Source organism: Crotalus tigris, unplaced genomic scaffold (assembly GCF_016545835.1).
Source record: "Crotalus tigris isolate CLP2741 ecotype Arizona unplaced genomic scaffold, ASM1654583v1 scf7180000023816.343384, whole genome shotgun sequence".
NCBI lineage: Eukaryota > Metazoa > Chordata > Lepidosauria > Squamata > Viperidae > Crotalus > Crotalus tigris.
The window spans coordinates 293,737-321,439 of NW_024100205.1; the positions used below are offsets into that span (position 1 = coordinate 293,737).

Sequence of the window (27,703 nt, forward strand, 5' to 3'; positions counted from 1 at the left end):
TCCTCAGCAGGGGAGGATGAACACCGCGGATGGCGGCCCCGCAGAGCGTCACCTCGCGCCGTCTGGCTGGGCTGGACCAGAAGGACGCGCGGCTGCCTCCTTCCCTGGCTAGCAGCCACAGCGGGCAGATCTCCTTCGCTAATTCCCCATCGCCAGCCAGAGAAGCCAATTCCACCATTCCCTCCATGTTCATGACGGCGGTCGCGCAGATTCAAGCGCGAGCGCAGACGCTCTTGCGAGCCGCTATAGCCAGCGAGCGAGCTAAACTCTGGCCTAAGGTAACGGGGCCGTTGAGTTTCGCTGAGCGATCCGCGCGGCAAACGAATTCTGGATAGATTTGCGCTCCGGGCGTAATTGCGCCACCTCAGGTAGTAATGAGGCTGGTGCTGGACGCTCGCGGAGCTGTCTTCGTTGCAAATTTCAAAACAGCAAACCAATCTGGATTTTGGCAGGGCGTTTTGGAGAGTTGCGGTTCGAAACAAGTATGGAAAACTGCTTCCGCGGAGGGTAACTTGAAATGAGCGAATGAGCGAGGCACTGGCTTTTACTTCAGACTGTTTTTTTTTTTTTCTATTCAGAGCAGATGTTTCTGTGCTTTAAAGGGTTTCGTTTTCCTTAGATGTCAGATCCAGGGGAAAGAGTATCTCCTGGTGGAGAACCTATACACCATACAGACAAACATAAAGCCTTGAGGAAGAGTAGAAATGGGAACCCTGATTCCATGCAATTAGTCACTCTGTGTTTTGGTGTTTGCCAGATAAATAGCCAGGATTTGCTTGAAATGCTAGTATGCAAATACGTGGAATTCTGAGTTATTTTTACTTTTCAGAATTCTTCGCTTTGTGTCTTTGGCATTGGCATTTTTTTAGTTTCTGCGTCTTTGTTTTTTGTTTTTTTAAATTATTGTTTGTATGGTGAATATTTGGCTATATTCTGCTTACATGCTAAACTAAAGTCCCTACTGGATTTATCTAATATGCTATACCCAAAGAAAGCATATTATGACTTCACATATTATGGCTTGATACACACAACATTCCAAGGGGTGGTGGACTTGGTTGCTATGATTAGCAAATCATAAGGTTTATGAGATCACAGAAAACATGTATTTGCAGAAAGCGGGGGAGGGGCAGGGATTGATTTGTTTGCTGTTTTGTTTTTCTTGGGTTGAAATAAAAAAATATACTTCTTGTCATATTGTGAAGGACTGTAGACTTGGAAATGGAAAAAGGCATATGTGAACTGTTAAGAGGCAACTTTCAGAATCAATTACTCAAGTCCCAAAGAAAGGGGAAAGAGTGAGAAAGAAAGTCAATAGCCCTGTTTGATCTAGGATGGGATAGCAGTGTTTCTCAACCTTGACAATTTTAAGGCATGTGGACTTCAACTCCCAGAATTCCACAGCCAGCAATGCTGGCTGTGGAATTGTGGGAGTTGAAGTCCACATGCCTTAAAATTGTCAAGGTTGAGAAACACTGGGATAGAGAGAAACTCTGACAGGCTTTTAAGATTGTGGCCGGCCCTCTGAGGTGGGCATAGTAGCAATTCCAGATGTTTTTATTCTTGCAGGATAGAATAATAAAATCTTGACAATCTGTTCCAGTTTGTATTTATGCCCTACCTTACATGGAAGAGTATCAACTTGAGCTTATTTTGAGTTTCTTTCTCACACTTTCCTCTTTCTCAGGATTGAGTAATCTTTTCTGAATCCCTGCTTTTAATGGTTCCCTCATTCCCATTCCCAAGGCAAGGTCTATGTTTCTTCACACATATAGAGATTCTAAAATTTGGTCTAGTTCTCATACATTTTTATTAAATTGTTTTCAGGCAATAGAGCATTATAGAAGACTGCTAAACTGCATGAGTCAAAGGAATTTTCCTATACAATATGTTCCTGGTCCTACCTGTAAATTGTTGGTAATTTAAATCTGAAAAATTTCTATATAGAATATTAACTTTAAACTCTACATAATTGCTGATTTGTTTATGAAGTGTAAGTGGAAGCAGTCTAACTTTAGACTCTAAATTTAGATACTAAACTTACTCAAAGCAAACTCACTGTTCCTTTCTTTTAACTCCTTCTCAGCTTCCTTCTGCAATTTTTTTTCTCTCTCTTTCTTAACTAGATTAGACATGCAGTATAGGAAGTTGCATTCTAACACCTCTGGCTTTTTGCCACATCTGTTCTATTATGTGTGTCTGTCTCCAACAAACTTTCATTTATCTTTTGATATTGTATAATCTGTAACAAGGACTACATTTCAGAGGGGAAGAAGTAGTGGTCTTTAAGGTGCAACAAAATTCTGTCAGTTTTATTCCAACAGTCATATTTAATTTTCTATAATTTCAAATGGAGTTTAATCCACAAAATGTACACTGTGATATACCTGTTAATTGATAAAGCACTTCACCACGGATATTTTAAATGCCTTTAAAAATCCCTGCATACAATGCTATGCTTTTTTGTTACTTTAAATTCTCATTGAAAGGGATTCTACCTCAGCTCCATATATTAGTCAAGGGATGAATTGTACTCTTGGTCTCATCCCTGGCTCATTATGTAGTCCATTTATAATCTGGCCTATTACTTAGACACTTATAAATCAGTGTAGTTGTTTGGAGAGCCTCCCTGCACAAATGCTGAACATGTGGTATGAGGGAGTTCATATATTTCTGGCCCATTTGTTTATTCAGGAGGTCTGTTTTTCTAGAAGATCAGAAGACAACAAGGGAAAGTATTAATGCTAACCAAATGCAATGAAATTATAGGCAAGTTTTGAACTTTTTAAATTGTTTGTTACAAAAAATGCTAAAGAAAATCAGATGAGGAAATAATATATTAGCATAGATTATGCACTAACAATATTGTTATGAGAGTAAGGTTAAGGAAATAAAATTGGATTTCCCTCATAAACTGCAAAATTGCAGCACCTGGGTTAAGTACAGGCTGTTACTGGATTAAAAACAGGCTGTTCAGTACCCTGTTTCTTGAGAATTCTGTATTTGGTTTATTATTTTTTAAAAAATGCAAATAGAATCCATACTATTCAATATCAGAATATTGATTCTAGTGTTCACTATATTTTTAGAACATGAAAATTCCATTATTAATAATGGGTGGTTATCTCAGTTTTAATGTTTGAAATTTAAAATAAAGTTGGAAAGAGTTATTAACTAAATTGATATCCTAATTCTTTCATTCCAGGTGTTTGAAACATATTATCATATAGGTGTAGCTTTCCAAAATATGCATAACCATCAAGAAGCTTTGGAAGAGTTTTCTTTTGCATTAGAAACTGCACATATTCCCAAGGTATGGAATTAAAATTTATACCATGTGCACAGAGCATTAAACTACAATTTTGTCAAATGGAGAAATAGTCATGTTGCATTCATGATCTGTAATGGTAAATTAAATGTCTATATTTTGGAAACTGTTGAATCAAAGGACCATGCATATGAAATACTGCTTTTCATACATTTGAAGTTATTATTTTACATTGATCTTCAAATGATTAAAATAAATGTTAGAATTTTACAGCTTTCCAGTGCAAAAATAAGCCCCCAAAATAAGCACACATTCAAAATGAGCAGGAGGCATAGTTTAGAAAAACTTTATCTATAAAATTCATATAAACATGATAGATACAGTTTCATTCAGCTCTGGAGAACATTAACAACTCTTAATTTGGAGATCAGAAAAAAACAACAACATAGAGAAGACCAGGGCTTTTTTTGTCATAGAACACCCAGAACGGAGTTCTGGCACCTTTTTTGGATGGAACCTTGTAGGTTAGGCAAGGCAGGTTGTATGACGTGTGTGAGTTCCGGCACTTTTTTTTTTTTTTTTTTTTTTTACAAAAAAAGCACTGGAGAAGACTAAGACATGCCCAGACCTAGGATGGATCACATGCCTCACACAGCCAATACTGTGTCTTAATCAAAAACAGTTCTCATTGGCTGGTTTGTTGCTATGGCTATTCCACTTCATAAAATTTCTTACACAGTGACACTCCTCTCTTTATGACTGGAATAGACATAAAACCAAATAATTTAATACTCTTCCCATGGTGTACTCCAGGGCTTTTCAACCAGTGGTACGTGTACCACTTGTGGTACATTAATGACTGGCAGGTGGTACGCAGACCTGCTTAGCCAAGTGTAGTGGGGGAGGGAAAGAGCCAGCATAGGCAAGGACTTAACAGTGAGAGAGTCCTCTGGAGCTGCAAAGGCCCCGGGCTCACTTCTGGCTCACCATCCCCCATGAGAAAGGAGGAGGGGGGCGGAGACAGGAGAGGCTATAAAACAGTGGTTCTCAACCTTCCTAATGCTGCGACCCTTTAATGCAGTTCCTCATGTTGTGGTGACCCCCAACCATAAAATTATTTTCGTTGCTACTTCATAACTGTAATTTTGCTACTGTTATGAATCGTAATGTAAATATCTGATATGCAGGATGTATTTTCATTGTTACAAATTGAACATAATTAAAGTATAGTGATTAATCACAAAAACAATATGTAATTATATATTGTGAAATATTTATTTCTAATTACAAATAAATGAAATTTTGTTTTGAAGCATGGGTGCCGAATCACACCTTCAGCTGCTCCACCTATGGCTCTGAAGGGAGACCTGACCTTTTCTCTTCTTTAAATGAGCCCTTGAAGTTGCCTGATTAGGTTAAGCATGACCTGTGAAAAATAAATATGATTGTGTATGAGGGGGAGTGCTTATGGGATGGGAGAAAATAAGGATTAGTTGAGGTGATACTCAAGGGGAGCTATACTTGCAGACATTTGTTGTCCATGTGTGTGATGTGGCCTACACAATTTGCCTCTTCAGCCTGAGCCACTGCCCGTTTTTCTACCTCCAGCTGAAATTCACTGAAGGTGTGGAAGAGGACCCCTGTCCTTCCAGGACAATTGATCCTAATGACCTTCAGAGCTTCTGTCTCTGAAGAAGGCAGAAGGGAAACCTTGGCTCTTTTATGACTTGTGGACTTCAACTCCCAGAATTCCTGAGCCAGCATAGCTCAGTTCTGGAGCTGTGCCTGCCAGAATCTTAGGAGAGATTTTTGGAAGGAGGTCTTGTCCACTGAAGCAGAGGCAGCAGAAGGGAAATCCATTCCTTCCTCCCACCCCACTGCTGGTTCCACTGAGCAATAATCAACTGCTTTTGGTGCAGCAGCCAGGGCAGGAAGAATGGGGGGCATTACTGCAGCAACTGCAAGAAAAGGCCCCTTGGAGCTTCTTGATTCCACACTAGGAGCAGATTCATTTTGTCCCCCCTTCCCAGCTTTCCAGAGGCACACTAGGAAACAGAGAAAAGGTAGGCAGGAGGGGAAAGGGAAACACATGCTGCAGACCAAAACATCCACCCAAAGCAGCTTTCATCTCCAAAGCCCTCCCCCCCCTTTGATCTCTTCCCTTTTCACTGCCTGGACCAGTTTTCCTTCTCCCACCTGTAATGAAATGGCGCTCCCTTCCCCTGCATCCCACAAGTAGGAAGCCATCAGGGAGGGGGAGGAGGAAGGATTGAGCAGCAGGAATCAAAAATGTGCTGTCTTACAGAGGGCTGCAGGGATCTCAGAGGAAGAGAGGACAAGGGGAGGGAATCGGCTGCCATAGGAAGAGAAGAAAAAGCTACTATACTTTTATGCCCACCACATAAGTAGGAACAAAGCTCCCACATTTATCATTAGTGTGATCTATCACTGGGAATTTAGGGGATCTAATGCAAACTTCCAATTGTGTGAGGATGGGTTATCTGGGAGCTCAGTTAACTCCTGTGCAGCAACTGCCACCAACTTACTTCTCAGAGTTGTGATAAGAGTAATAAAAACAGCTACGCTCTTCATTAGGTTTTGCATTATCACGGGAGAACTGTTTTTGCGTGGGGATTGTGTTTTGTTTTTTCCTAATGTAGGACACCTTCAACATCAAGGGCATTATCTTTTAGCAATGGAGATGTCTCGAGCAGCCTTTTCTGAGAAGCGAACGGACATACCACCATCCCTCCCCCAATCCAGAGCATGAGGAGACCGTTCCTTCCTTTTATAAACTGCCCGTGTCAACGTAAAGCTTGCCGGGCTTCTTGCAAGCTCAGTCGCATCTGCACGCCTGCTCGCAAGATCTCGAAGCTTGGTTTTCTTCCTCCACAGCAGAAGAGTCGGGGAACTTTCCTACCCGTCCAGCTATCCATCCGCCCACAGAGGAGCAGTGGCTTCGTAAGCCCGCCCATCCTCGCTTTGAGCCGAGCGTCAGTTTTATAACCTGCCATCTGCCTCAAAGTACTTCTTCGTCGTGAGGAGGCGGAGGTAGCAGCCCACCAGGCAGATGCCTTCTTCTTCCTCCTCTCCCTCCTCCCTGAAACAATGCTGCTGGCTGGGTCGCCCTGCAGGGGAAAGCAGGGCCATGCTGCACTGCAGCCTCGCTCTTTCTCTGAAAGGTGCTTTAGCCAGCTGAGGCTCCCTGCGGCAACGCAGCAGACAACCTCTACCTTGAAGCATGCCAGAGCCAGGCCAGCATCGGCGAGCTCCAGAAGCAGCGCCCGAACATGGCTCCCCCCTTGCCGGGCCAGATCCCTCCCTGCTCGGGCTTTCTTCCGCCTCCCGCTCCCCTCGCCTGGAGACAGATAGAGGAGCGGTGTCTCGGTTCCTAAGACCATCGGAAATATGTGTTTTCCGATGGTCTTAGGCAACCCCTGTGAAAGGGTCGTTCGACCCCCAAAAGGGTCACGACCCACAGGTTGAGAACTGCTGCTATAAAAGGAGGCAGTTTGGGCAGGAGATGGAGAGAGAAAAAAAGCAGCAGCCTTGGGAGGAGGCAGAGTCAGCTGCACCGAAGGAGGGGGAGGGGTGGGGGGGGAGAGGAGATCAAGCAGGCTGGCCATGAGCGGATCTACAACTGCTGTGGCAGCCACCTGTGCTGGCAGCAGCAAACAGGCAACAAATGAAGCGGGGGAGGGGTTGTCCTCCATGAGGAATGAAGAAAGTAGCATCAGCTGGAGGTGAGACATGGAGGGTGGGATATGGAGAGTGGAATGATTCTTATGTGCTTTTGTGACTTTGAAGTTCTGGGATTTGTGCAATGAGGGCTTTGTGTTCTTAAGGAGTGTTTGGCAATTTCTATTTGGCTGATGGCTGATGTCTCCTGCTAGCTTCTATTACTCTGCTGTTGTTAGCTGTAAGTTTTGCTGCAAGGGATTTTGAAGTATTTTTCTCCTGAATGGATTTTGCCTGTAGCATTTGTTTACTTATGAATGGAGCCATTTGGAGAGGTTGCCTTAGCCGGCAGCCAGTACTTACATTTTTTTTCTTGCTTAAGAAACTCCTCCCACTGACCCATTAACATGGGATGACTGACTAGCTAAAACTACATTTCCCATAAGCCATCTCTTAAGGAGACAGCACTTAACCTAATAAATGCCAGATATTCTAACATACAGGTACATGCTGTCTAGTTAGGGTTACATAGAGTTATACAATCCAGAACAATGGCCAAGCTTTCTGTGCAAGAGATGAATGCATGAATCATGTTATGCCACATTATCAAATGTTTGGACACATTAAATCGTTTGTGCCTGCAACACATAAAGATTATCCTGTTTTATGCCCTGTGCACATACATTCCCATTTCTTGTTATGAGACATTTCCCATTTACAAATGTGGTCTCAAACCCTTGTTTGTCAAGACCGGAGACACTTAGTAAATTATGCTCCATTTCAGGCACACATTACATTATTAAACCTTTCCTCCAGGCATGGAATCAACACACTGCCTTTCCCCATGACTTTTGCCTTCTGGCCATTTAAACTGCATCTCCTCCAATTGAATCCAATCTGGAAAACAACTTATTAACAATTGTTTGACTAGCCTCACTGTCTATTAACCATTTGTCTCTGCTATTACAATAGCTAACTTTTGCAACAGCAGCTCGTTCATTTACTGTTGTTCTTCCTTCCACAAATAAAATATTTCTTTTTCTCCTGTTCTTTCCACTTGGGAATTCTCTGCTGAGATGTAATTTGATCTCTGTAGACAGTCTGCTGCTTTGCTCTCTCTGCTCCTTGGATCCCCACCTCAGGAATTTCTTCCTGTGGCTTCTTCTAAAATGGCATTTCTGTTCTTCTGAAATCAAACAGGCTTTAAGTCCTTCCATACTTAATTCCTGTTCTGGTCTGCCTTCAAAAATAGCTGAAACAATGGCCCATGTTTCATCAAGACTATTTAATACCAACAGCATCTTCTGAGATTCAGGAATCTGCAGTCCCCGCTCTTCTATTTCAACAAACAGTTTCTGCATGTGGAGCAAATGCTCTTCTATGCTCTCTTGTGGCAGCAGCCAGGTTCTGTACAATTGCCTCAATAATTGCACTATATTGCATGCTGACTCACTCACATGCACGCTTTTCAACTTCAACCAAACTTCTTTTGCAGTTTTTAAGTCAGCTACGTTTAAGAATTGTTCATCTTCCACACTTAAGACGATGTAAGCCAGTGCCTTATCATGCCTCCGTTGATCTGCAGCTGCTAATTGCCCCGGGTTGATTAATCACAACATCCCAGAGCACCTTAGCCTTCAGGAAGCATTCCATTTTTGCAGCCCAAATAAGATAATTCTTTTGTCCCAATCAAGGCAGAGAGCTCTCCTTTAAATCAGCCATCCTGCAAGCCTTCAGCTGAACAGCCTTTTTCTTTCTTATTTAACTCAGACAGTCCTTCAGCTTAATTACAGCTCTGTATTGAGCCTCAATCTTTTTCTTCAGTCTGAACTGTGTGCAAGGGCTGGCTGGGATCTGGGCCCATAACCTGTTAGAGTTTTACAGCTTTCAGCATAAAAATAAGCCCCCAAAATAAGCACACATTCAAAATGAGCAGGAGGCATAGTTTAGAAAAACTTTTATCTATAAAATATATATAAACATGATACATACAGTTTCATTCAGCTCTGGGGAACAACAACTCTTAACTTGGACATCAGAAAAGAAAACATAGAGAAGATTAAGACACGCCCAGACCTAGGCTGGATCACATGCCTCATACAGCCAATACCGTGTCTTAATCAAAAACAGTTCTCATTGGCTGGTTTGTTGCTATGGCTATTCCAGTTCATAAAATTTCTTACATAGTTACAATAAAGTGGTTAGGTTAGTGCAACAATTACTGCATGGATCGAGAATGTTATGTGCTCTTGGCTACTTTCCTTCGTGACCAGAGACAAGCTTGCCTGACCAATAACCAGCCAAGACATAGTGAAGGCCTTTTGTTTTGTTTATTGCAATAAGCTTGGTTCTCTTCAAAGTTTTAACCCAAAATATTCCCTTCTTTATACAGCCCTGTCTCGGCCGCTACATCCCTCCTCTTTCCCCATTGGCTGAGGTACTATGAGATTATACTCTTTCCGTCCGCTTTTTACACATTTCCTGACAACATATTAAATCATATTCACGTATGCAACAATTATAAGAAAAATTAGACATTTAAATGGTTATTTTAAACTCGATGGATATTTATGTCCCGCTTTTAGAGCAATAGGTTCTTTCCTGTTTTTCAATTTAGTGTGCCTTTCCTCTTATCTTATTCAGTTTATTTTCCTGTTTTCCAATTCAACATGTCTTTCCTGGCTAGTCATTTCCTCTTACAGCTATTTTTTATATTTGTCTTCTTCTTTTTCCCACTAAGACCCAGGTATTTTTGCCTATGTGTTTATCTTACTTCCTTTATGTTATCTTTTTCTAATTCCCATCAATTGTTTCTGTTTTTCTATTGAATTAGTTTCCGTTGTATTGTAGGCTTAACAGACTCTGAAGATTCATCATATTGATACATATTTATCAAGAATATCTATTAAAGTGATTTTTTCCTAAATTAATGCCTTCTAGATATGGGCTGTACCAGGGATTTTAACTTTTTATGTCTATCCTTTTAGAAAATATTGATGTAAATAGATATTTAGGGAACGATAACCTCTTAGAGACCTTTTAAGTTAGTGGCTTCTAGCATCATCAGTCAAAACCTATTGTGGAATTATTTCATTTTTGTTATTTTGTTAGGCAGATTAAAAGAAATAGAAGCATTGAGAAATCACCAGTCACTTATAAATAGAAAAAAATACATATACCCCTGTTCATTTTTTTTCTGAATGAAGTATGCTGAATAAAAATATCATCAAAACTAATATAAAACACAAACAATGTACATATTTACGCAGAGAAGTAATGCATGTTAATGAAAAACCCTCTTAAATGCCAATTATTCATCCTCTATAGGTTGGGATAACAAACTGAAAAGCTGGGTATCTAGAGGTTTTTTAGAGGACAGCAGGAACTTTCGAGGGTGCAGCCAGGAACAGAGAAAGCACAGCCTCCTGAAATATGTTCACACTGAAATAGTTTCTTCAGGTAGTATAGATCCTGAAACTGTAGATTATTCCTTTATACAAAACTGAAGTGTGAAAAATACATTTCTTTCCTTATGGATATTCCTGTGATATTTTATATAATACTTTTGCAGAATGCTTTTCATTAGAAAGAGGTGGAGTAAATTATCAGGCTTACTTGCATCCATGCTATATGTCATGGTTCCGAAAGATGAGACCAGAAAAACAGAACTCCAACATAAAAGGTTTCCTTAAAGAACATATTTATTGGCTACAAAGTATCGCCACAATCAAAAGTAAACCAAGACTGAAATTCCCTCCCAACTGTTACAAAGTTACAAAGTTGAACTTCCCACCCAAGTAGTATGTCATAAATCACATTCCCCAATAAACTATTTTAGCGGGCTTTCTAACAGAAAGTTCAGCCCACCAAAACCCAAGCAGCAATGAACTTGGTTCCCACAAGACAACTCATTGTTATGTTTACCCTTAAAAGCACACATCCCCCCTCCCCACTGTGGCAACCAAAAACGAAGTTGCAGCATTGACAGTTGGATCCTCTAGAGCAGGCATGTCAAGCTGCCGGCTCGTGGGTTAGATGTGTCACGCTGAAACCGCACCCACCCCATTGCTGGCAATGGGGAAAATTCCCAATAGTTTGACATGCCTGCTCTAGAGAAAAATAAATCCTGTAAAATGAGGAAGAATTAGAGTTAGAAATCTGCCTGAGGCTTATGAGGGTGCTTATCGAAAAATTTACGTATTGCTCTATCTGCTTTAACCTCGGTACTTTTCACCCAAGTGGCCTCTGACAGTGGGTACCTTTCCACTGTACCAAATACTGTAATTTTCTTTTGTATAACCTAGAGTTAAGGATTCGTTTTATTTCATAATGGGTCTCTCCCTCCACTTTAAGGGGACCAGATGCCTGTCTTGGAGGAGGTCTTAAAGAGGACTCTCTGAAAGGATTCAAGAAGCTGCAGTGAGAAACAGGGTGGATTTTCCCCAAAAGAGGAGGGAGTTTTAACTCTACTATGACAGGGTTTATAATTTGAATTATGGGGAAAGGTCCAAGGAATTTTGGTCCTAATTTTTTACTAGGCAATTTGAGTCTTAAATATGTAGAGTAAATTTGTAGAGAGATAAACTCCCCCAGACAAACTCGAAACAACTTCAGAGGAGCCCTTTTTTTGTCAGCCTGCTCTTTGTAAATTGTTGAGCCTTTTGCTAAAGTTTTTTTGTATTGTCCCAATCAGCTTTCCAAGAGATCACCCACTGATCTAAGGTTTGAGAAGCGGGAGAGTCCTGCAGGTATTCAGGCATAGGAATGAATTCTCTACCAGTAGTTATTTTAAAGGGGGTGAGTCCAGTGCTGTTGTGTACTGTGTTATTATAAGCCACCTTGGCAAAAAGGAGGTCAGCCCAGGTCATTTGCTGGTAATCAACATAACACCTAATGTATTATTCCACCATCATGTTCGCTTTTTGAGCCACTCCATTCATAGACAGATGAAAAGCCGATGATAGTCCTTGGATGGATCCAATCAGTTTAAGGAAGTCCCTCCAAAATCTCACAGTAAATTGGACTCCCCTATCCGAAATAATTCGTTTTGGTGCTCCGTGGAGCCAGTATATAAGTTTAAGAAACATTCTGGCTAACTTCTTTGTAGAGGAGAGACCGGAGCAGGCTGTATTTCACCTACTTTCTGGTAATTCCACAATAAAGTCCATGGCAATCTCTTCCCAAGGTTGGGAAGGGTCTGCAATTTATAATAAACCAGGAGGCTTACCGGGATGTTTCTTCATAGTTGCACACATTGCACAGCTTTTCACATAGATTTCAACATCCTTTTTTAAAACCTGGTCACCAAAACTGCTTCCTAATCAAATGTAAAGTCTTTAGGTATCCAAAGTGACCAGCTTGTTTGGTATCATGGCTGCACTGAAGGGCTTAAACTCTAAGTGTTTCTGGTAAATACAGTTTTGATCCCTTCCAGGGTAGCCCATTTTGATAAGTTAGTATGGTTTTGTTTTCCTGAAACCAGGAGTCAGTTTTCAATTCTTCTTTAAGCTTTTTAATTAATGGGCTATCTGGCTCAAGTGGCTTTGCCTACAGTTGGCCACCCAGGGTTGTGGAATGATGGAGTTCACAATCTCTTCAGGGTAACTCTTATACTGAGGTATCCTGGACAGGGCATCAGCCAAGAAATTTTTGTCCCCTGGGATATACTTTAGTGTAAAATTAAAATGGTTAAAATACTGTGCCCAGTGGACTTGTTTGGGAGATAACTTACCGGGGGGTGGGGTTTCAGTGCCTCTTAAATTTTTATGATCAGTCCATACTTCAAAAGGTACCTTGCCCCCCTCGAGGAAATGATGCCAAGTTAGCAGAGCCCATCTCACCACAAAACTTCCTTCTCCCAAACAGCCCACCTTCGTTCAGTGTGTTAATTTTTTGGAGGTGTAGGCCCAGGGTTGCAAGTCTCCCTTTTTGTTTCTTTGCAAAAGGACCGCCCCAACAGCGTCATTGCTAGCATCGGCTTGGATAATGAATTATTCCTCAGAGTTGGGGTGTTTGAGAACAGGCTCTGTCGCAAACAGTCTCTTTAAGTTCTCAAAAGCAGTTTGGCATTCTATAGACCATGGCAGGGGCTGACAGGGTCATGGCTTCCCCCTGTTTTTCCCAGTCTTTAACAGTTCAGTAATTGGCAAAGCGATCTCAGCAAAAGAGGGGATGAATTGCTGGTAGAAATTTGTGAATCCCAAAAAACTTTGGAGTTGTTTGTGGGTCCATAGGGGTTGCTATTCTGTTAGAGCTTTAACCTTGGCTGGATCCATCTCAATGCCTTCACTGGAAATTCTATATCCTAGGTAGTCCAGGTACATTCAATGGAATGAACATTTTTGAGAGCTTTGCGTAAAGCTTAGTGTTCATCAGTTTTTTTTTACTACTTCATGCACTAATTTAATACACACTGCCATGGTCTTTGTTTAAATGAGGATGTCATCAACCCCCTTGTACAGGTGATCATGCAGCACTTGATTGATCAATTGCATGAATACAACAGGGGCCCCCTGCAGATTAAATGGCATAACTTTGAACTGAAAACTTCCCAGGGGGCTGTTAAAGCTGTCTTCCACTCAGCTCCTTTTTGACTCTCACTCGATAGTATGCCTCTCTTAGGTCTAACTTGGTAAAAAACTTGCCTTTTGCCAAATGGGATAACATGTCTTTTATTAAAGGGAGGGAGTTACATATTCTCCATGCTGATTGTGTTTAACCCTTTAAAAACAACGCAGAGCCTCAGCGACCCATTTTTCTTCTCTTTAAAAAGTACAGGGCAGCTACTCGGGATTTTATTGGCTGAATGAACCCTCTGCCCAAGTTCTTATCAATGTACTCTCTCAGCTCTCTCAATTCGTGGGGGGTCATTGAGTACACTTTTGGCTTGGGCAGTTTGGCTCCCGGCAAAATCTTAATAGCACAGTCAGTCGTTCTGTGGGGAGGCAGGATGTCGCATTCTGTCTCGCTGAATGCCTCAGCTAAGTCTTGATATTCGCTTGGGATGAGCAGCATCCCAGGTAGGAAGTTTGTGATTTCAGGGTCTCAAGGGACTGCCCTGGCTTTCACTTGTGCTGCTGACCGGGGTAGGAGGTGAAGGTCCCATTGCTAATCTTAAAGTCCTCACTTGGTTTTCCCACCAGATCATGGGCTACCACTTATCAAGCCAGGCTAATCCCAAAAGTACTGCCTCAGTCATTTTTGGGACTACTATGAAACAGATGAGTTTCCAATGCTCCCCCACCTCTAGACATACTGATTCGGTCAAGTGAGTGGCCAGAGCCCCTCCTATAAGGGATCCATCTGCCTACTCGAACCTCATGGGTATGGACAACAATTTGGCACAAATGCTTAGCTTAAGCACCGTGGGGAGGTTGATCAAGTATCAGGTGCAGCCTAAGTCAATTAAAACATGTAAATCTATTTGGGCTCCTGTCTTAGGGACTAAGAGCTTTGCAGAGAAGGCAAAAGGTGGGACAGGCTCACTCACCATTGGGATGTCTTCTCCTTCATTGTCACTGTTGCAAGGGGCAGATGGAGGCAAGCGTTCAGCCGGAATCTCATGTTTCCCCTGGGGAAGAGAGGTAACTTGTGCAGCTTGTTCCTGGCTGGCTCAATTCAACTTCTCATGCACTGGTCAGGGTCTTCTTTTAGGTTTTGTAGAAACAGTGGGTGCACTCTTAGTTGGAGGAAAAGGAACTGGGCAGTCAGTTGCTCGGTGTCCAAGTTGTCCATATCTAAAGCATTTGATCGGGGGTCTGGTAGGTACTCTAGGGCAGGGCTCTTCAACCTTTCCACTGACTGTTCCACTTTTAGGATATGGCAATATTCAAGTACCACCTAGCAAGGTGTTAAAAACTTGATGACCAAAAAAAACAAAAACAATAAACCTGTTCAAAATTGCAATTGCACTGAAATGACTTGTGACTATTTTTTACACTTATGACCATTGCAGCATGCCAGGGTCATATGATTTATATTTGGATGCTTGGCAACTGATTCATATTTATGATGGTTACAGTGTTCCAGGATCATGTGATCCCCTTTTGCAAGCTTTTGACAAGCAAAGTCAATGGCAGGGCTGCTGGTGGCCAAGTGTTAAGACGGAACTTCCCTCCCTCCTTCCCTGCCTCCCTCTTTCTCATGTCCACCTCCTTCTGAAGGAAGAATTTGAAACCCCCCATATTTTCCCTCTTCCTTATATTCATCAAACAAGGAAAACCTCCAGAGACAGAAAAGACAAGCTGCTGAGTGAACTAGCTTAAAAAGGCACATTTCCCTTTAAGAATTAGCTACTGGCTAGAAAGGAAAGTAAGGAGCGCAGCCGGGACTTAAGGAAGAAAAAAAATGTAGTAAGTACTGGCTTCTGGCTAAGGCAGCCTCCTGAAATGGCTCCATTCATAAATAAACAAATGCTGCAGGCAAAATCCATTCAGGAGAAAAATACTTCAAAATCCCTTGCAGCAAAACTTACAGCTAACAATAGCAGAGAAATACAAGCTAACATGAGACATCAGCCATCAGCCAAATAGAAATTGCCAAACACTCCTTAAGAACACAAAGCCCTCATTTCACAAATCCCAGAACTTCAAAGTCACAAAAGCACATAAGAATCCTTCCACTCTCCATATCCCTCCCTCCATGTCTCACCTCCAGCTGATGCTACTTTCTTCATTCCTCATGGAGGGCAACCCCTCCCCTGCTGCATTTATTGTCTGTTTGTTGCTGCTAGCACAAGTGGCTGCCACAGAAGTTGTAGATCGGCTCTTGGCCGGCCTGCTTGAGCTCCTCTCCCCCCCCTCTTCTTTCCCTTTCGGTGCAGCTAGAGCTGATTCCACTTCCTCCTAAGGCTGCTTCTTTTTTCTCTCTCCCTCTGCCACCCAAACTGCCTCCTTTTATAGCCTCTCCTGTCTCTGCCTCCTCCTCCTCCTTTCTCATGGGGGAGGGTGAGCCAGAAATGAGCCTGGGGCCTTTGCCTCACCCCAGCCACCCTGCAGCTCTAGAGGACTCTCTCACAGTATGTTCTTGCCTGCACTGGCTCTTTCCCTCCCCCACTACACTTGGCTAGGCAGGGCTGCATATCACCTGGAACTCGTTAATGTACCACAAGTGGTATGTGTACCACCGGATAAAAAGCCCTGCTCTAGGGAACCAGCAGCTATGGCAGGTGGGGGGTGCTGGGGCACCTGACATTTCATTTGGTCTCGTCTTGGTCTGGATTCTGATGCTGCGGGTCTTTGGTAGTGGTTCGGTTTGATGTCTAAGTTTATAACCAGGCGGCAGCATTTATGAAGCTGGTCAGGAATCCCTCTGTAGGTGCACACTTGGAATAAATTGTGGTCCAAACTGGCCTTGAAGTGGTGAATCAGTGATCATTCAGGCCATTGCGTGGTCCATCCAGCCACCCTTCAGAATTCCCTTACATATTATTTTACTGGCCGGCATCTCTGCTTCAAATTGTGGATGTCCTTTTCAGCTTGTAGGACTTGAGATTCATCTTCAAATCTGGCTCTCAGCCCGCGCATAAACAGATTGAAGTCCCATAGCTTTGGTGCCTGCTCGTCGTGCAGGCCAGTCACCCACTCGGCTGTTTCCCCTTCTAAATTCGCTGCCATACCATCAACCATTCTTGCCCTGTCTGGGTAAGCATGGGCATAATGATTCATGTGAGCCCACACTTGGTTCAGGAAAAAGGACAGCTTCTTGGGATCCCCGTCAAATATGGGCTTGACTGGGGGTGGGTCTACAGGTCAATGCCCCCAGTAAGCTTGCTGTATGTCTGGCCTCTGGTGTTGGGGTTGCTGAAGATCCCATCCTTGGAAAGCTCTTGGTTGGGATCCTAGACTGGCAGGGCATCGATAACAGTCAGGGCTGGCAGGGCATTGATAACGATCAGGGTTCTGCCAGTGCACTGGGCTTGATGTTAAAGCTGGTCTAGGTAGCAGGGAGGCAGCACGAGCCATTGCTATGGGACTGGGGCTTTGCCATGGCAGTTGACAGTCTTGGAGATGCCTGTCCTCTCGCTCACTGGAAATTACCTGCTGGGTAATCAGCTCTACTTCCCCCATCTCAAGTCAATCAAACTTCTCTCTCAAGTGTTCAATGGAATGGCTGTGGATGGCAGTCAGGTACCTCCATTCTCCTGATTCATCCCAAGCAGCTGGCCATTTTGCCTTTCTCAGAAAATGAAGTCTGTGGGATGAGAGCAATGGGAACTCAGCTTCCACAGCCTTAACAGTGCTTCTCTGTGGCAGGGCAGCATCCTTTCGCCAAGTCCCTCTGAGGGTGAGTGCTCCTTTCTGCTGCACCATCCTCTCCAGTGGTATCTCCCAGGCTTTCGGTCTTGCTTCGTCTGCAAGGGCTGCACTTTCTGCCTGGGCTGTAGCCTGCATTCCAACCGCAGCCGTCACATTGAGGCTAGCGACCGATTCCCCCTTCTTTTTCATCTCGATGTCTTCCCTGAGTCTTTATCATCCTCCCAAAAGTTTAGGTGGGTGACTGGGGCTTAGGACCCCATTTTTAAAATGAATTGGAGTCTTGGTTTAATGTCATGGTTCCGATAGATGAGACCAGTAAAACAGAACTCCAAGGCAAAAGGTTTCCTTAAAGAACATATTGGCATGATCAAAAGTGAAACCAAGACTAAAATTCCCTCCCAACTGTTACAAAGTTATAAAGTTGAACTTCCCATCCCAGTAGTATGTCATAAATCACATTCCCCAATAAACTACTTTAGCGGGCTTTCTAGCAGAAAGCTCAGCCCGCCAAAACCCAAGCAGCAATGACCTTGGTTCCAACTTATTATTATGTCTACCCTTAAAAGCACACATCCCCCCTCTCCACTGTGGCAACCGAAAATGAAGTTGCAGTGTTGACACTATAAACAGCACACTGTATTGTTCTAACAACAAGCGCAGTAAGTACTAAGTTTGGGCATATTTTGCCCAGTATAGTACAAGTACAAACCAAACGGGATGCAAGACAAGAATATATATGATGTATATTATTAATATGTATGTACATAGTGATGAGAAGAATGTATTAGTGAGAATGGAAGGCTATGAATAGGCCAGGTGCCTGTTCTTTTGTAAGCAAACAATGCTCTGCTGTTGCCTTATAATTGAAATGGTTTGCAGCAAATGTTAGTCTGTATGATGTAGAGTGAAGATCTGAAAATAAATTTATCAAAAATCAAGATAGCTGTATTTGAAAGGAAAAATGGAGTGAATGATAGCAAGTAATGCAAAAGCAGTTAAAAAATCAGAGCAAATAGATGAATTTGTATACCCAGGTAGAATGCTTTCTAAAAATAGGAAAATGCACGGAAAAATTTGAAGGTGTATTAATGCTGATAAAAAAGTAGTAGTATATGGTATGTTGTAAGGAATGAGTATGTAACAAAAGAAGTAAAAATGCCTGTGTATGGAAGTGGGATTCTGTTCACTTTGTTTTATGAGAGTTAGATATGGTGGGAGAAATCTGAAACTTGAGTCACTTAGACAGTGAGCTGAGGGTTAAAATAAAATAATAAAATAAAATAAAAATAATTAAAATAAAATAAATAGTAGAAATAAATTAAATAAAGTAAAAATGACTTACTTAAGAAATATGTGTTATTTTAAAAAGAAGATCAGGTATGGTTAGGAATGAACGAGTGGAGAGAATAAATAGTGTCAAATTCTAGAACAGTGGTTCTCAACCTTCCTAATGCTGTGACCCTTTAATACAGTTCTTCATGCTGTGGTGACCCCAACCATAAAATTATTTTCGTTGCTACTTCATAACTGTAATTTTGCTACTGTTATGAATCGTAATGTAAATATCTGATATGCAGGATGTATTTTCATCGTTACAAATTGAACATAATTAAAGCATAGTGATTAATCACAAAAATAATATGTAATTATATATTGTGAAATATTTAGTTCTAATTATACGATCCATTGTCAATGGTTTTAAGCCCCTGAAATGGAGCTGAACCATTCACTTCTCACTCTTAAATTGACTACATATGGGCAGCCCATGATTTATAGAAAGGGGGGGAAATTCTCCAATCACTACCACTTTTCGTATCCTTTTTTTCCTCTATGCATCGTGGACTTAACCATCTTCATGTGGTTACTTAATGTTCATTAATCACTTTTCAATCAAACCCCTGGGATTCAAGCGAGTGCGGCAGAATGAGCGGCCTTCCACCCGGGCAGCCACGGCGGCAGAGCGGGCTGCAAGGCCGCCAAATGCCAGCCTGGATTCGGTGGCATTTCTGCCTCCCTCAAAATGGGTGACGGGAGCCGGCCCGCCCAGCTGAAAGCTGGGGAAGGGGGAAGCCTTGGGAGGGTCCCCAAGAAGAGCCCCCCAACAGACGCCTTTTCCAGTGGAAAGGAGATACAGCTTCCGAGGCCACCTGAAGAAGCTCGAAGCCGCCGGTTGGTCCGAGGGGCGCTGCGACCGGGTCCCTAACACCCGCAAAGCCGTCAGGGAGGGGGACTGTGAGGGGGGCTGCAGGGGTCACTCGCCCCTCGCTCTCTGAATGGTGCCCCCTCCTGTCTGGGGGGGAGTAAGCGGGCAACACAGGAAGTTGGGCTGCTGACTGCTCCGCTTGCCCAGCTGTGCCTGTCCACCCATTTGCCTGGCACTTCTGTCGGTCCCTTCCCTGCAGCGGCTCCTGGGCCAGCTGGGCGAAGAAGGCATTCTTGCAGCGCGGTGCCTCAGATCAGCGGCCAGCCGCCTGCGCACGCCTCAGCTGGCCCGGAAGGGCGCCTCGCATGACTTGTAGCAGGCAGGCCTGATACCGCCCTCCCCACCCCCTCCCTCTTGGGGGCACACACACGTGGGGGGCTCCTCCCCCTTCCCGCTCCCTTCCCCACCCGGGCCCAGTGGCAGAGGTAGGCAGGCAAGGAGGAGGGGGCGTGCAAGGAAGCAGCGGCGGTGGTCGGCAGCGGCCCCTCCGCTCACGGACCCGGAGAGCTTCTCGGCTGGAAAGTGACGCCAGTTCCCGGCACCGGCTCTGCCCTCTTAAAGGCGCTGGTCCGGCAGGAAATGGGAGCACGGCAGCGGAAAAGGGCTCCAGTTGCCGGAAAAGAAAGAGGGGCAGGGGGGTTCTCGGTTCCTAAGACGATCAGAAATATGTATTTTCCGATGGTCTTAGGTGACCCCTGTGAACAAGGGTTGTTCGACCCCCAAAGGGGTCATGACCCACAGGTTGAGAACCGCTGTTCTGGAACACGTATGTGTAGAAGAGTGACTTGGTTGAGTGGAAGGGGTAATCCTAGAAATTTGTGATTGGATAGAGTTGATGAGATCTTAAAAAGACAAGTGAGAAGAACAGAAGTCAGTATTTAAAACAATGTATAGAGATAACAGAAATAAAGCTAGTTTGCAAAACTGTAAAACTATTGAGGGATATAGTGAAAGGAATTCATAAAAAGTGGATTTACATATATTTCCTTTTATTTTTTCTTATATCATGCCTTTATGTTCTGTACTATTTCTGCATTTTTCATAATAATGCTTTCCCCAATAGGAAGTAACATGATGCTTTTTGTGTGTATGTGTATTCTTGTGATCTGTTTATATTACAGATAAAACAGAAATTATTGTGTTGTATTATCTTTTATAGCTCCAGTGTAATGTAATTAAATCATTTCTACAGTACATTCTCTTTTGAAAGAATGAAAGCAAATACAGTATATGATAATATATATAATGTTATTGTATTTTTACTTGTCTAATCTCTTGAGTTCTTATGTTTTTCAAAGTTGATATAATTATGGAAACATTACTTGAGAAATGCTATAAATCATCCCCATAAGAGTCGGAATAGTTTAGGGAGTAACCTGATAGAACCCTGCTGGTGCAAATAAGATCTATAATGTGAAATAAATAAAAGAGCAGTGGGACTAAGGCAAACTACTCAAGAATTCCATTAGATTTGTAGTGACAATGTATATAATGACATAGCAGTGCACTGTACTGAAAACCTGGTTATCTATTTCAGTTCACATGATGTTTTCTTTTTGCCAGAACGTCTGTCAAGTTGGTTGTGCTTCTGGGTCTTTCTATCAGATACCTGTTTTAGCAAGGAGAGCTTATTCATATGTGAAATGTGGTATGTTTTAAAAAAGAATTGTACTTCAACTCAACTCTTGTTTTTGTAGCAAGATAAACAATAAAATTGAGATATAGATATAGATATTTGCATTGGCACTGTAGAAGAACAGGAATAGGGAATGAGTCATAACTGTGTTACGATTTTAAATCTTACAGAGATTTGGTTTGAAATTCAGTGAAAATCAACACAAAGAATGTGGACTAACACCCACACTCACAATTTCTGAGCATTTAACTGAAGGCCTGAATATATCCTATATTTGTACAATATGTATGCATTTAGGCTCTGTTTAGACTTTAGACCATTGTATGGATGGTCTAAATAAACTTAAATTTAATTTCTGTGCAGTAAGAATATTTACATTTTGCAAGAATATCACATATCACAGGCTATGCATGTGGAAAATCCCAAGTTGAAAAAACTTTGCTTGAGTTTTACTCCCTGCCAGTATGGGACAAATGTTTAACAAAAAAAAAAATTCAGTGTAGAGAAAAGTAAGGTTTTACACTTAGGCAAGAAAAGCCAAACTTACAGGTATAGGTTAGGTAAAACCTGGCTCAGTAGCAGTAACTGTGAGAGGGATCTTGGAATCCTAATGGACAATCACTTAAATATAAGCCAGTAGTGTGCAGCAGCAAACAAAAAAGCCAATGCAATCCTAGACTGCATTAATGAAAGGATAAACTCAAGATCACATGAAGTACTAGGACCACTTTATAAAGCCTTAGTAAGACCACACTTAGAGTACTGCATCCAGTTTTGGTCACCATATTATAAAAAAGATGTTGAGACTCTGGAAAGAGTGCAGAAAAGAGCAACAAAGTTGATTAGAGGGCTGAAGGCTAAAACATATGAAGAATAATTGCAGGAACTGAGTATGTCTAGTCTAGTGAAAAGAAGGACTGGGGTGATATGATAGCAGTGTTCCAATATTTGAGGGGCTGCCACCAAGAAGATGAGGTCAACCTATTTTCCAAAGCACCAGAAGGCAAGAAAAGAAACGATGGAAATTAAGCAAGGAGAGAAAAAACCTAGAACTAAGAAGAAATTTCTTAACCATGAGAATAATTAATCAATGGAACAACTTGCCTTCAGAAGTTGTAGGTGCTTCATTATTGGAGGCTTTTAAGAAGAGACTGGACAGCCCCATAGGGTCTCCAGCTTGAGCAGGGGTTGTACACTAGAAGGTCTCCAAAATTCCTTCCAGCTCTATTATTCTGTTATAAACTATTTGATCAACTGTAGGAAGAAAGTCTGTTTTTCATTCAGTACAACTGTAGGAGAAAAGCTCATCTGGGTATAACTGAAGATGTCATTAGGTTTTTTTGTACACATACACGTTGAGGAGTCACAATGAAATGGGGTATATGACACTTTTGAATTGATTTGCAATCAGATTAGTGCATATAACAAAGTACAATGTAACTATATTTGATTTTGGTCTAATCTGTTTCTATATTTTTTAATGTTGAAGTATGATAACTTGTTTTCAGATATAATGGTATTCAAATCCTTTTTGGTCCATTTGGTTTACTTTGTTTTTACTCTTTCTATACATCATTTTTATATTCCATTGCTGTACATAGCTAGTTTTAGAAGAAATTAACTGTTCACAACATACTCAAAATAATAGCTGAATGCTATATGGATGAGTTCCTGTCAAGCTTCTGACCTGTGCTTTCCATTTCTCTCTCCTATATTGTAGTGACAGGGGCTTAATCAAGGTTCAAGTTTAGTTTGTGTGATTCTTGATGTTGCATATGAGCCAGACCTAGTAGCTGTTATTTACAGTATATATTTGAGGCCCAAAAGGTCATTTTGCTGATTTGACAAAAAGTGTGTGAGGTGAAAATAAACCTCCTTTTTCTACCAGTAAAGCTTGTTTGATGTTATGATGAGTGAGCCATTATCAGTGTCTCTCTCTGCTGTTTCTATTTCCAGGCAAGATTAAAGAAGCTATACGTGATTCCACAAGAGCTGTTAATTTAGATTCTTCAAATCCTGTGAGTAATAATGAAGAAATTTGTATATTCTAGCTATATGTTTTCCTACAGCGATCGAAGGTCGTCTCAAATAGGTTGTTCCTCTCACTTGCCGTAATAGAAAGGGTTTATACAAAATTATGAAGAAGTATTTAGTAAAGAAACAAGAATTATAGAACTTCATTTCTGTCGCAATTTTTAGATCTTCTGTTCTCATAGAAACAAGAAAGGTTAAAGTACCTGTTGGATAAATGAAAGAATGAAAATTTTTATATATAACTCCCCTCTAAAGAAACGAAATAGTAAACTGGACTTGGAGCTATGCATTTTTGAAATTTTTTAGTGAAGCATTAGGATTGACAACTGTTTCATTTCCTTATATGAAAGGCATCTCAGGAAAATTGGTTCTCAAATTAGATGAAGTGCCATAAAATTAATTTATCTACCTGCATTCAAGCAGTTGATATGATCAGATTAGAAGTGCAATTCATAATATATGGAAAGTGTCTCTCAAGTCCTATATCCAGTGATGTCTGCAGCAGGAGGTGAGTTGAAGTCAAAAGAAGCAAGAGGGTGTTATGCTATAACATCTGAGAAGCGATCTCATCCCAGTGAGATTAGCCCACCCCACTTGCTCCAGTGGAAGGGCCTTACTGAGGCCCCCATTTGCTAAGGAATTTTGGCTGGCAGGGTTGAGGAGAACAGTGTTTTCTGCTATGGCCCTTGCCCTATGGAACATTCTATCATCAGAGGTGAGATCTGCTCCCTCCCTCCTGGCCTTCCAGAGGGGCCTAAAAACCTGGTTTTGCTGGTTGGCTTGGGGCCCCAATAGGAATGCTTCTTACTGGAGATATTGATGGGATAAGAAGACCTCACTCCCATGCCATCCATCCCCTTGGTCTTAGCTCTTATGTGACTTTTTAAATTTTAACTGTTTCCATAAACTTATTATCTATCTATCTATCTATCTATCTATCTATCTATCTATCTATCTATCTATCTATCTATTGGTAGTGGGCTTCAATAGGCAAGGAGCAGACCAGCATAGTTACAACGTTATTTATTAACTCAAACTAGAACTGGAGAACTGCAGGCAATTGTCTGTAGTTTACAGTATACTCTGAGCCCACAGGGCCTTAACCAATCACAATACTTGAAAAACCTGCCCAAATATGAATGTTCAAAGTTTCCCTCCAAAACCGTTGGAGTTAACAGGATCATCTAAAGGTTAGTTTCATTTTAGCTTCACAAGCAGTTGGAGTTAAGTTAGTTTCACTTTAGCAGGATTAACACAATTTTATATATATTCAATACATAACACCCCTTTCCCCTAGGATAGTTATCATCCTCAGTCTGTTCAATATTCATATTTGAGATAGGCCAGGGGCCTGAGGATCCTGGTGGACTGCCCCAATGTTATTGGAGAGTCCTGTTCAAGTGGAGTATTGTCCATCTCCAGTTGAACAGAATCGTGATGGCCGTTTAGGTCACTGTGAGTGGCAGCGGCTCGACGGCCTTTTGTACCTCCGTTTCCCCAGAGGCAGTCACGGGTGATGTAGGCAAACTCAGAGGAAACCAGTTCTCTTGTGTGTCTGACAAAACCTCGGGATCCTCACCCGGGACTGGCCCGGCCTGCTGACACTGTAACTGAATCAATGTGGCATCTGACCATACGATCATTTTCCAGAATAACAAGGGCCCCATTATCTTAGTTGCCCTAGCTGTCACCCAAGGTGCCCCACTTCTATAGTTCTTGGCGCAGACCAATTCAACCAGCTGGGGGGCTTTGATTGAGCCATCTCTGCTGCTACTCTGTCTGTGTGAAGTCGGTCAAGCTTCATGGTGAGCCGGTGATCCCACCTCAGCTCCGCTGGGCTGCGACCTATGCTGTACTGGGAGTTGTGTGTTGACACAGGAGGAAGTTTGCCAGGCGGTGATTCCAGTCCCCAGTAGTCATCCGCTTGAGCGTCTCCTTTGTGGTCCTGACCATTCATTCGGCCTGACCGTTGATCGCAGGGTGGAATGCAGCGGATGTTATATGCCGAATCATGTTGGTGTTGAGGAAAGATTGAAACTCTCCTGCCGTGAATTGTGCCCCATTGTCAGACACGATTACATCTGGCAGACCATGTGTGGTGAACAGCCAACACAACTCTTGGATGACCCTGGTTGTTGTCATCGATGAGACCGGTGCCACTTCCAACCACTTGGAATAACTGTCTACTACAATTAGGAACACCTGCCCTTGGAAGGGGCCCGCAAAGTCAATGTGCACACGAGACCATGGTGTGTGTGTGGTCTCCCAGGAGCGCACTGGTGCTTGTGGCATTTCCAGTTGGGTTTCTTGGCAGGCCTGGCAACTCCTTACTTGATTCTCAATGTCCTTATCCAGACCTGGCCACCACAAGTAGCTCCTGGCTAGAGCCTTCATTCGAACAATTCCTGGGTACCCCTCGTGTAAGGAATCCAGCACCCTGGAGTGAAGACTGGGTGGAATGATGACCCTACTACCCCACAGCACATATCCTTTGTGGGCCGACAGTTCATTTTCCGAGAAGCGTAGTAACGGAACTCAGGGCCTGGCCGGGTCTCTGGCCATCCTCTTAACACCCAGTTGAGAACGCGGCTAAGTGTTCTGTCCGTGGTGGTTTCAGCTGCAATGTCCCCTGCATGTAGGGGTGCTTCAGGAAGGTCCTGGATCACCAGGATACAATAAGCAGTGTCTGGGTCTGGATCAGTCTGCGGTAGAGGCAGTTGGCTGAGAGCATCGGTGTGGCCCATTTCCTTACCCAGCTTGTAAACTAGCCGGTACGAGTATGCAGACATGAAAATGGACCATCATAGCATTCATGGCGACAGGATCTGCGGTGTCTGTTTGTCTGCTGTGAAGAGACCAAGCAGAGATTTGTGGTCTGTAAAGATGGTGAAGGTTCGTCCATATAAGAAGTCGTGGAACTTCTTATTGCCAGCCACTATGGCGAGGGCTTCCTTGTCTACCTGGGCATAGTTTCTTTCAGCCGATGATAACGTTCTAAAATAGTATGTGATGGGGGCCTCACTACCAACTGGCATCCTGTGGCTTAGTAATACCCCAATGCCGTATGGCGAAGCATCACAAGCTAATGTTACTGGTAAGTTTTCATTGAAATGAGCTAGGACAGAGTCTGATGATAACAATGATTTTACTGCCTTGAACGCTGTGTCTTGGGTGCGTGACCAGACCCAGGGTGTTTTTTTGTCCAGTAGGCAGTGTAGCGGTTCTGCCAAGGCAGCCTTATGTGATAGGAATGAGTGGTAAAAATTGAGCAAGCCCAGGAATGCTTGTAGCTCCCCCTTGGATTTTGGTGTGGGGGCTTGCTGAATTGCCTTTAGCTTTGCATCAGATGGGTGGATTCCGGCAGCATCGATGTGGAAACCCAAGAATTCTGTGGATTCCACGCCAATCTGGCACTTTTCCTTCTTGAGTTTTAGGCCTGCCTCACAGAAACATTGGAGTACTGCATGGAGACGTTCCGCCAGGACTGCCGCTGATTCCCCCGCAATCAGGATGTCATCAAAATATGGGCAGATGCAACTTCCGGTTCCGGTTTGCGGTCTCACTAGTTGCACGGGGAGATTTCTCTCCTCGTCAGCTAGGTTTCCCTCTGTCAGTGGACCCTTATACGGGTCCAAAGTCACCCTGGAGGATGTGACTTCCATCAAGGAGGTTGCTGTCCAGCTGCGGAGGAGTGGCAGCTCCTCCAGCTGTCTAGACGAATCTCCGAGGGCCGACGGAGAAGAAGATCGGCCAGTAAAATGGCCGATCGCCCTGCCACTTCAGACCATAAGTCAGACAACATCTAAGCGTTGAGTGCCCCCGTGGTGAATCCGGGTGAGAATTTTTTTCTTCTTTTTCTCTCTTTTTTTACCTTTTTTGTTTGGGTATCTGTAAGAGCCTTTGGAATTATTTCCCTGGCTTGGAAAGACGACTTCTGCTTTTTTTGGGGAAGAAAGGCATTCTATAAATACTGAAAGACTATTTACTTCTATTTGGATACTAAAAAGGAAAAAGGATGGAAAAGGTTTTCTCTCTCCTCTCTTTTTAAGAACTGTTTTATTTCTATATATATGTATATATGTATATATTGGAAAATTTGCATAAAAATACGACTCCTGGGCATGTCTACTGTGCAGATGCCGGCAAAACCCATTTAAGTCATCATTGTTTACTGGCTCCTTAGCCCTGATGATGTTTGGAGTTTCCAAACGAAAGCTTGGCAGCTTTTAGTAAAGTATATTTTTATATTTATATTCTCCTGGTGTTCGTATTTTATTTGTACCATATGTATATATGTATATATGTATATATGTATATGTATATATATATTAATTATACTTTTAGACAGAAAAAAGCAATTGACTTTTAGAAAAGACTTTCTCAACTCACTGCGGGCATCTAGTGGCGAAAGTTTAATACTGCAACTTTGCTTATTCTTCTACTGAATTTTACAACACTAAAGATAAGCTGTGCACCTGTGAAGCTGTGGTGGTGGATGGGTTTTTTTGCATTAAATATAGCCTTCACAAAAAAGAAAAAAAGATCTTCTTTTAAGCATTAGTATTAAAATGGAGAAACCTCAGTTACAATTGAACTGTGCACTTATATTGGAAAAAATTTATGAGGCT

General features: G+C 42.5%; 1 protein-coding gene and 1 long non-coding RNA gene across 5 annotated transcripts in view; one reads left to right on the plus strand and one right to left on the minus strand.

Moving 5' to 3' along the window:
- The window catches only part of LOC120298227, a 183,409-nt gene extending 168,988 nt beyond the window's left edge, over positions 1 to 14,421 (minus strand). Inside the window, exon 1 of the long non-coding RNA XR_005554005.1 lies at positions 8,939 to 14,421. This is a non-coding gene — a long non-coding RNA (uncharacterized LOC120298227). The remainder of the gene's footprint in view (positions 1 to 8,938) is intronic.
- LOC120298226 lies at positions 1 to 27,174 on the plus strand. Of its 4 annotated transcripts, none has more exons than XM_039321713.1 (6): positions 1 to 278; positions 1,828 to 1,917; positions 3,206 to 3,313; positions 20,969 to 21,053; positions 22,998 to 23,059; positions 26,504 to 27,174. In XM_039321713.1, exons 1-6 carry the CDS (start codon positions 30 to 32, stop codon positions 26,507 to 26,509), a joined length of 600 nt encoding a protein of 199 aa, XP_039177647.1. In that variant the 5' UTR covers positions 1 to 29; the 3' UTR covers positions 26,510 to 27,174. The 4 variants fall into 4 exon arrangements, with proteins under 4 accessions (XP_039177647.1, XP_039177646.1, XP_039177649.1 ...); XM_039321712.1 differs by having other exon boundaries at positions 26,510 to 27,174; XM_039321715.1 differs by lacking the exon at positions 1,828 to 1,917 and having other exon boundaries at positions 26,510 to 27,174.
- Positions 27,175 to 27,703: the final 529 nt, after the last annotated feature.